Here is a 10,953-nt window from a genome sequence, read left to right on the forward strand (position 1 = left end):
GATAGACAGGTTGACAAGGTTGTTGGATTTCAAAAAAGCTATATACCAAAATGATCCTGTCTCCCAACTGTCTTGACTATACACGTACATCGGTTGTAAAATTTTAAGATGAGTAGTGCTTGAACGTACACGCACATCGGCATCATGTTTTAGTTTTCCACATGATTATTTATACTCTGATTTGAATAATTAGGACTATTATTTCATAATGGTTGAACAAAAGGGATTTTTATATTACCTTTGGAACTTATACTTTACTATGCCAGTCAAAAGAGTTTTTATATTACAGTTTAGAACAAGTATTATCAGTATTGTTTACTTTGAAAAATGAAATTTTATAATGGAAATCGGGACATTACAAGCACATTGCCAAAGTGAGACTCTTTTTAGAAGTACGGGCATGAAGCACGGCTCGTTTTTGTGTGTCTAGGTCTTGCCTTTTAGACAAAGAGTATCAAACTTTCAAAATATTGAAAAAATTAGGAAAATAGTCATCAGGGAGTAAGAACGACCTTGGTCATCGTGGGGCAACCTTCAAGATTTATGCTCAAAAAAATATAAGCTCGAGTTCTACAAGGGAGCATGGGTCGTGCCTGTCATTTTTTTGCGTTTCAGGATCAGAACTTAAATCCAAACTACTTCCTTCCATTCTCTAGCATCCCCTGGTACGGTTAGTCCAATGTTCTACTTTCACATCCAAAATCCAACTCCGAATCAAAATCCCTAAAAACTACATTAAGATATAAACAGTACGGGAATTTTTACGGAAAGATAACATTGTTCGAATTATACTAAAAATGTGGTTATAAATTTCGAAAATACGATATGGAATAAGATTAAATGTAATCAAAATGATGCATAATAATGCATCTAACAAACCTCCCCAAGCTTACATGTTACTAGTCCTCGAGTAAGGAAAGAATCAACATTGGCATCAAAAGGGGAACGTGGAGATGCCAGGAAGGGAAATGATGTGCACAATTATACCTATCAGTCTTAAATTTATAACTTAACAAAACTTAACAAACTATGCACTTATAAGCAGTGTACCTAGTCAGATTATAGAATAGTAAAGTAAGTCGGGTGTCGATCACAGGGAATGATATTTAATTAATAAAATAACTACTAGAAACTAAACTAAGAAAAACAACTAAAAGTGGGTTTTTATCTGATTTTACAAGTTCATAAAAACTTAAACTAAAATACCTAACTAATGACTAAAAATACTATTTAAAACCAATAATAAAAGATACTCTCTTTTAGCTTCGAATCCCTCCTTTTTCCTATGGTTGATTTCAAGACAATGGATTAATTCCGTTAGTTACCAAATAAAAGTTACTATTCATCATGGTCATACTAACTAGCATAAGTCAATTCAATAACTTTAACCCCAACGATCATGCAAGTTGAGGACACAAAATTGATTCTAAAGATAATTTGGACTCTGAATGATAGAATCTACAAACTATTATTCTATGGTCAAGTCTAGTAATCAAGCAAATATTATGATCAAATAGTTTCCTCTAACACCGTTTAGTAACTAACTTATCACCTATACTAGCATACCATCAATCTCTAGCTCTAGCAATTTAATGATCATAAACAACTAGGTAAACCAACTTCATGCAATCAACTGCAATTTAACTACAAAAAACTTGAGACAAGGCAATAAAGATATAAGCTTAACAAGCTAGGTTTAGATTTATCAAAAAATATTTAAAGCAAAACCAAGTTTATAGATCCATCAATTATGAAATCAACACATAGTATTAGGAGTTCATCTAATCTAAACGAAAGCAAGCGTTATTCGCCTATAATCATAGTTGTAAAACACATAAACAAAAGGAAAACTAGGCTAAACATTATTAAACTAGGACAACCGAATGAATATACGCTAACCTTTCGACTAAAAGACCTAACCCTACAACGGTTGGACTCAAACGAGAGCTGCGCAATAGGGCCAAATCAATCATTCTAAAATTATTTAACCTTTGTAACATCCAACTTAATGTAGTCATTTAATAGTTAAATTTCATCAATATGAGTCCTATAAAGCACAAAGCAAGCATCATTCGAGCAGTAAAACTCTATAGGCCACAATACATCAAAATACATCCTTCCTAATATGCATCTCTCTAAATAGGCAATCTAGCATGCAACCCTGAACATATTATTATGCTAACTTCTAGCATACAAAATATTCCATAACATATATAACATATCAACATGTATGGGTATTCTGGGAATCACTTATTTAAGCTTGGCTAATTACACGCATCGTACCCCATTCTTTGTAAAAATCTTTTTAGAAAATTATTTTCTTTCAAAAAGATTCAATTCCTCCATTTGAGTTTAGACATGCTTGGGAGTGTGTCTAAATCCCTTAAACCAAGGCTCTGATACCAACTTGTAACATCCTAAAAGTATCAACAAAAGTTTCATTTCTAAATCATTAAATCCACACAACCATTTGTTTCCATACCAATCAAAGTAAAATATATCTTTCAAATGTCAGAGTAGAACAACAAAAATCGGTGCGGAAAATCCTTCGGGGGATGTTGTTCAGTCAAGTAGGGCCCTTCCCTTTCGAACTGGAAGTAATTGAAAATGTTTAAACCACAAAACTGTAAGCACAAAGCTTAGTGAGTTCCCTAAAATACTGCATACCATATATATATACATTTGCCATGGACTACCCCATCGTCTTTTCCTTGAAATGTTTTGCACTACCCACATCGTCTTACAACCAAGTGCCATGGGCTAGCCCAATGGCCTTTCCTTGAATTTATATGGGATACCCTCATGGTATTACATACAAGTGCCATGGCTACCCCTATGGTCTTCCTCGTACTACCATGGGCTACCCCTATGGTCTTATATATAAGTGTCATGGGCTACCCCCATGATCTTTCATATAAATGTCACGAGCTACCCCTGGGGTTTTCCATACAATTATAACAAAGACAAATAACATCCTATAAAGTATAGTGAGAAGACTCACCTGACTCATGAGGTCAGCTAAAACTCAGTTCTATGCCATGCAGACGATGCTATAACATACATGTCGAATCAAACAAGGTCCAACCTTAGTCAATACTCAAGAACTAGCAATTAGCCAAAACTCAACCCACGTCAACAAGTCAACAGTTACAGTCAACTGTCTAAGTAAACCTCAAATAATCTCCATGTTGTGGCCTTTTGCTGGCCACGTCGTGGTAGAATAAGACAAAACAGTCGACCTACCCCCAGTCGCCACGTCGTGGGAATCGTGTCTCAATAGCTTAATGGATTAAGTTGTTTTCCATCCATTCCATGAGCTCCAAGGCTCGGATTAGATTCTTCCCAAGGTCATGATGGATATAGTTTCCAACTTTATCCATTACGACATCCCAATATGCCAAGATCTCAAATCCTAAGTCCTTAATGGCACTTAAGGCATGAAGTCACCCATTAAGTACTTGATCTTTAAAGCCTACAGTCCAAAACTTCGAGAAGGGTTTTAGGGACGCTAATGATCCTTAAAAATGAAAACTTTATGGACATGCATGCCCTATGCACACCCTTTCCCAAAGCTAGGTCAAAAGATGAAATACAACCTAAAATTCATGCAAAGTCTTCAAACCATCACCAATTCCTAGATCTATAAGCTATGATGCTCAAGGGACTCAGAGAAACCATAAAGTTACAAACTTTATCTCTTCAAACCATACAAACCACATCAAAGGGACTAAAACCTGACATAAAACCTAGATCTAAAGAGGAAAACATCAAAAGATAGAAACTTGAGGACTTACTATGGTCCAAAATATGCACAAGAGAATGATGATGAAGTTTCGTTGCTGGATCAATACATTATAACACCTTCTTCTTCTTCTTCTTCAAGCTACCAAAAGCTCCAAAATAAGCCAAGAATCATCAAGGGGTATTAGGGTTAGGGTTTCTAACATTTGAGAGTTATGGAGGCTGAAGAGGATACCCTAATCCTTGGGATAAGATGCTTAAATACGAGAGAACCCCAAAAATCATGGGCTTGGTCCAGAACAGTTGTTACATTGTGGCCATCTTGTTGTCACGTCACGGTAATCATCAAATGAATGTGCTCCATATTTGTCTCGTCACGTCGTGACCTCCATTTGGTCACATCATGACACATGATTTTTCCTAAAAACCATGCATTTGACTCATTTATGCCTTATACTAATCCAATCTGGAAAACAAGTGTTACACGGTAAGAAAGTCACCTAGAGACAAAGCAGTATTAGCCGATAGCTTTAGTGGTTCACTCACCACCAACATCCTCCATGAACCAATCACAACCTGGAGTTGGGAGCAGAGGACATCTCCTCCAAAGAGTGGGATTGTCCTGTATCAAGACTGACGCCCCTGTCTCCCAAAAGTCGAGTCAACACTTAAGCCTCACTGTATAAGGCCAACAGCTTCACTCTTAACGGTAAGTTCCTCTTGAATAATACTCTCACCACCTCACTCCAAAAGATATTGACTTGATCGTCTAAGCGTCCTCCCGGAGAACGATAGGCGAGTTCATCTCCTGTGTTCCAGGGCTTGATTGTAGGTGGTTATCCCACCGAACGATCCAAAAGGATAGCACATCGAATTTTATATATATATATATATATATATATATATATATATATATATATATATATATATATATATATATATATATATATATTGCATATGTGGATCATATTACTAAAGTTTGTAAAATAACATGGTGAGAAAGTTGACTAAGAACACACAAATCTCTACTTTGGGATGTATGCTTTTGTATGTAATGAGAAAGAGGTAGGCATGACTTTTGAAGATATTAATTTGAATATGTCAACATATTTATTGATATTTTCTTAATATTGATATGATCTTCTGTGATGAAATTATTAACCTCAGTGAATGCAATTTGTTTCTATGGTATGAAAAATGATATGTACACGAAATAGTAAGATATTAATTTTAAATAAATAATAGCTTAATTCATTCTTTTTATTTTCTTTATGTATTCTTTATTGAGAAAAAGAAAATAAAAGTTAGATTTGGCTTTTTAGTCTACTTTGAAAGCCAACTCCTTAAAATATAGTATAATATAGTTTATTTATTAATTTGGTTAATGTGAATAAATAGCAATCATATATCAATGTTAATTTGTCAAGGTGATTAAATAACTAGAACTACATGATGAGTTTTAGGGTTGAAAACTTAATCCGGATAGTTTTCTTACTTACTTAATCATGAAAGAATGAGTTAATTGGTTAGGCCCTAAAAAAAATTTGGCTTAGTCGGGAAATAATGAGTTAATGGGTTAAGCCTTTACTCATCTTATGTTAAATTTGATAAATATTATAACTTTTTTAAATACAAGGATAAAATGATCATTTGTCTTATTTTCCCATTTATTCAATCTAGGAAATAAATAGTCCCTTTAAAGGTAAAAGAGTATGATAATTAATCACTACATAAAATATTTAAGTAATAAACTACAAGTGTTCTTTTATGTATTTTGCCTTATTTAATGTTGATCATGCGTGTTAAATTTTGGATGCAAAACTACAAGAATAAATGACAACACGATGATTCTTAATGTTAGGTCTTGTTGAATCAACTAACCCTTGATCTATAACAACATCTTACTTTCATTACTTCCATTTTAACATTGGCGTTGAGTTTAATAGGCTAATTCATGAAATGGCATCTGACTCTCATTTACATCTTATCTTTATATGTGTACTATAGCATCTAACATCCATTTCATTTGAAAGTACAATGCTTTACTCTTATAACAACTCATTTTGTTGTTGTTAGGTCCTTGGATGTTGGAGAGTATGCCTTTGTTTCTATTATTATCCCCAAGTAGCCTATTTGTTGGGTTGTTTGATTATTGAAGTTAGCAAGGAATGTCTACATCTTGGTAGTTAAGTAATTGTAAGGGTTAAACAAAAGAGTTGTTTCATTTTGAAATAATGAAATTAAACACTTATCTTTAACAAAAAAACAAAAAAAAAAGTGTTTACAAATTTATAATTAACGATTTTATGTCTATAAATAGTATATAATTTCCATTAGTCGTATATTTGCAATGACAATTAAAAGAAAACAAACTCATAAAGGCCACTGATCATTCATGGTTGTTTTAGCATAAAGAGTTAATCTAAAATGCACAAATAGAACATTTAGTTAATCAAATAATAAAACCAATACAAATGACAATAAGATGTTGCGTAGACAGTTACATGTCAATCTTACGATATGTTTTCTATGTATTTCAATCTTCTCAGACCTAATTGCATTGAAGCTGAAATATGGTGCTTCTGCAAGTCATTAACGATGTTGCTTTGTGGTCCTACTCAACCTTAATGGGTCGCAGAGTTTGTTTGCAATATATAATTTGTGTACTGTGTTTCAATTGATTATACCCGGTGATTAGGTATCATACTCGATACATTTGGCTTGCCGATTTAATTGAACTCTTTTTGTATAAAGAAGTGTTTAGACAATTATAATTTTTTTTTATTTATAACATATTTTGTTTAATGGTTTGGTGTTCATGTATTATTCTTATATTATTTCTATCATGTTTGTGTATTTATTTTTCAAAAAATTTATAATTATATATCTAATGATACAACATAAACATTTTATTTGTAAACTAATTAAATATAAATAATGTTGTGTACAATTAACAAAACATCAAAATTAATTTATGGACTCTACACGTGTTAATAACTAATAATAATAATAATAATGAGAGTACATTGGAGAAATGGTCCATGTAATTATTTCACTCTTAGTCCATTTTTTCCAACTATGTTAAGCATATGGCTCTATTTTGTTACGGAGATGGTCCCCGAGGTTAAATTACCTATATGGAATATCTAAATTATTCTTTGCAAATTAATTTCATCATCAGAACATGCTCTTCGTTCTCTTTTCTCGTGTGCATAAATCATAATGCTCCCTACACGTTGCATGTCATAATGATATGAAACTTAACCAGACTGGTTTTGAATCTTTCATCGTCAACTTAGCATGCAACTTGCAAGGCTGCAACATGGACTCCATTATTATTGCAAGTGTTTAAGCTTCTAGCTAAGAATACTACAACATGGAACCCATTCTTACATCTTTTGGATCAGATCAGATCAGATCAATAAGAGTATAGAAGATGGATTGTTTCCAACTTGGTTTCCGGAATGGGTTTCAATGAAAAGAAACTTAGGTGGTTTTCGCTACTAAGTTCGAAGAAGGCGGGGCTCATGAACCTTCAATCGGTGGCCAAAGAGATAAAACGTTATAAGAAATTAATCAAATTTATGAACTATTTAATCAAATTCAATAAAAGAAAATGTGGTAGCTAAGTGGTGGGGACCACATTTGTTAAATATTTAATCGAAATCGATAAGAAAATGGTGATAGACCAAACCTGCAAAAAAATTAAAACTATTAACTAATTAGAGGAGTTAGTGATAGGACCAAACCTGCAAAAAAATAAAACTATAACGACTATCCATGTAAAAAAAACTTGGAAAAATATTGTTATTTTCATCAACCACAAACCATTTCTATTAGTTACTCACATCAAAATTTGATGAACAGGATTCAATAACATTAAATTTTATTAGATTCTATTACAAGACGTATTACATTGAAGACAAATTGATTGTAAGCTTTAATCCTCTTGACGTACGGATGGTATTGTTTTAGAAAACAGTTGAAAATGATGAATTATTCCCTACTTTGTCAAGAATGTTACTCCAGTAACTTTTATCATCTTCGAAATCCTTGACCAAGTGATTCGTAAGTGCCTCCGTCAAGTAGTCATCTTGATATATCATGTCATTCACTTCAAACAAGTTCTGATCATCAGTTCCTTTGTCTTGAGGGCACTCAAGAGTGTTAAATAATGAAGTTTTTGAGATTTCCCAGCTGTTCATACCATGATCTTCTGTAGTGATCATGTCTTTATAAAGAGATGATGGTTCCACATTCTCAATGAGATTCACCATTGGTGGCATGGTTTGGTCTTTGGGAGTCTGTAGCCCACTTAAATCTGAGAGCTTACATGAAGTAATATTAATACCTTGCCACGCTTTGAGCACATCGAGGCATGGTAGTGAAAGAGATGACATCGCCAGTTTGTTGTTTGTCATAAAAGGAGGTGAAGTGCAATGGATTTGTTGGTAAAAGTGGGAAACAACGTTAGTCGACCCACGAACAAACCTAGCTTCTGCTTCAAGACGAGCATTCTCCCATTGTGTCATATGACTCAAGTTGGTATCAGTGGCTGTTCTCGACTTGTGTGTGATTGGATCAATACCCATTTTGGTTAATCGTTTCTTAAGATTCGTGTTCCAGTAATTTTTTATCTCGTTGTCTGTTCTTTTGGGTAAATGCGTCGCAATAGCTGACCATCTGATCAATCATTTAAATAATAACTATAATTAATATATTTTTATTTTTATGTAAATATAACTTGAAGAAACTTGACATCTAAATTTCCAAAACTGACATGAACCAGTTTCACCATATATATGGAAAATGACATGAATATTAATCAATTAATTATTTTGGTGCAAAATTATCCTCTTCTTTCACTCTCCATGTATAATGTGAGTGCCCACTTTCTCTTAGGTTCTTTAAAGACATTCTAGTACGCATTCTACAGTCTACATCAATAATACAAGCATACAACAAACAGGTGCCGAACCCCACACCCCCATTCAGAGAACAAAATCAACTAGCTAGCTAGAAAATAAGAAAAATATTTTTTTTTAAAATATATAGAGGATTATAATATATTAATACTTAACAAGGAACATCCGATAATTTTAAATAACACAAATATTATCTGCATATATACCGATTCATAATGTATTATTAATTAACATACATCCTTCAAATAATATACTAGTATGTTCTTTAGAAACAACTAAATACTAACGTCAAATATTAGTTCTAGTCTATGATAACTCATGTGTTATAACATTTTCAAAGTTTGTGCACGTTTTTATGCATATGTCACCAGAAGTCTCTTTTTTAGTTTTACTATATATATGTTTCTTGAAATATATATATATATATATATATATATATATATATATATATATATATATATATATATATATATATATATATATATATATATATATATATATATATATATATAGAAATTAAAACAAAAATGGAAAGCGTATGGAATACCTATTGCCAAGAAGAGCATGTAGTTGGATGATGGTTTCTTCTTCTTGCAAACTGAACTTTCCTCTTTTGATATCTGGTCTTAGATAATTTGTCCACCTCAGCCTACAACTCTTACCACATCTCTGTAACCCTGCATGTATTTTACCAAAAACATAAACAACACACTAACACGAATTCAAACTAAGTTTTATAGAAGAGAGTGTATGTGTGTATGTGTGTGTGTGTGTGTTCACGTACCAGCTTTAATGGGCAACGACCTCCAACTTCCATGCCCATGTTCTTCAACATAAGCCACAAGCTTTCGATCTTCTTCTGATGTCCATGGCCCTTTCTTCAACCCCCTCTCAAAACTTGGTGACCTCCCCATTAATCCTTCTCTCTCTCTATATATATATATAAACTTACAATATATCGAATCTTGAATGGGGTTCCTTTGAAACACGAAAGTGATATATATAGTAGGGGAGCTAGCAGCTAGGGTTAATTGGATCAAAAGAACAAGCTACAGCCATTCAATGAGGAAATCAGACAAGTTTTTATTACGTGTTCATTGTATTAGAGACTGTCTATATATGCATAAATGTTGGAGATACCCATATTATCAGAGAATTTATTGTTGAAGAGTGGTGTTGGCTATGCATGGATTTAATACGGCATCCCGTTGAACGGGTGTGCACAGCATCACTTAACATCAACATTCTCCGTGCACAACTTGGGCTAGACAGCACCCGGAACTGGAATCTTTTGCTTCTGCATATATATATATATATATATATATATATATATATATATATATATATATATATATATATATATATATATATATATATATATATATATATATATATATATATATATATATATATATATATATATATATATATATATATATATCTTATAAAACAAATCCCACTATTTTTAAAAATAGATTGAATAAAATAATAATTTTTTTTAAGACGTTCAAATCATTAAGCTAATTGTACAACTAATCACTAATAAAATAATATTAAAATTTAAACAAACTCCTATAAATCTTCTTTTCCAAAGTTTTGACTAGATCTTTTTTCATCCAAATAAATAGTCAACACCTTATAATTTGGTCATTTCATGAATTTTCTTTATTTTTAATATGACATGTTTCCTAAAACAAACTAATGATTAAATTGAAAATAATCATTTTCCATCAAAAAGAAATTAATTGTCGAAACAAACTATTTGTCGGCCGCCGCTTTGTGCGGGTAAACGGCTAGTATATATATATATATATATATATATATATATATATATATATATATATATATATATATATATATTACCAGGCAAAACAAACATACTTTTATATTTCTATTTCAGGACATCTTCGACAAGGCAGACAAGTTTCAGTTGTTTGAACAAATTTAATCTAATAAGATTACATGTCGAACCGGTTTGAGACATTTAACACGGTGGCGTATTAGAATAAAGGAACAGGCCTATGCACCATGAGTCAGGATCAATATAATTTTATTAAAAAGACAATATCAAATAAAATAATTTACATACGTTGAAGATGATGGATACTATTCTAATCTCTAACTTAAATAAAGAGTACATTACGCCGTCTTACTTGATTTTTGTAAGAAAATTTCTAAATACAACCCCTTTATATGTACCCGGTATGAGTGAAATAGTATTTGTATATCCCATGATCTTACGATTTATACGAAGGTACATATAATAACATATTTTTGTAATGCAGTT

The 10,953-nt window shown here is 32.2% G+C and overlaps 1 protein-coding gene across 1 annotated transcript; it reads right to left on the reverse strand.

Moving 5' to 3' along the window:
- Positions 1-7,596: 7,596 nt before the first annotated feature.
- LOC111880386 (transcription factor MYB106) lies at positions 7,597-9,928 on the reverse strand. The gene is made up of 3 exons (XM_023876806.2): positions 9,451-9,928; positions 9,214-9,343; positions 7,597-8,424 (listed from the first exon to the last, which is right to left on the reverse strand). The coding sequence occupies exons 1-3, from the start codon at positions 9,578-9,580 to the stop codon at positions 7,713-7,715; spliced, it is 972 nt and encodes a 323-aa protein (XP_023732574.1). The 5' UTR covers positions 9,581-9,928; the 3' UTR covers positions 7,597-7,712.
- Between the last annotated feature and the right edge of the window lie 1,025 nt (positions 9,929-10,953).

The sequence above is a fragment of the Lactuca sativa genome, chromosome 4 (assembly GCF_002870075.4).
Source record: "Lactuca sativa cultivar Salinas chromosome 4, Lsat_Salinas_v11, whole genome shotgun sequence".
Lineage (NCBI taxonomy): Eukaryota > Viridiplantae > Streptophyta > Magnoliopsida > Asterales > Asteraceae > Lactuca > Lactuca sativa.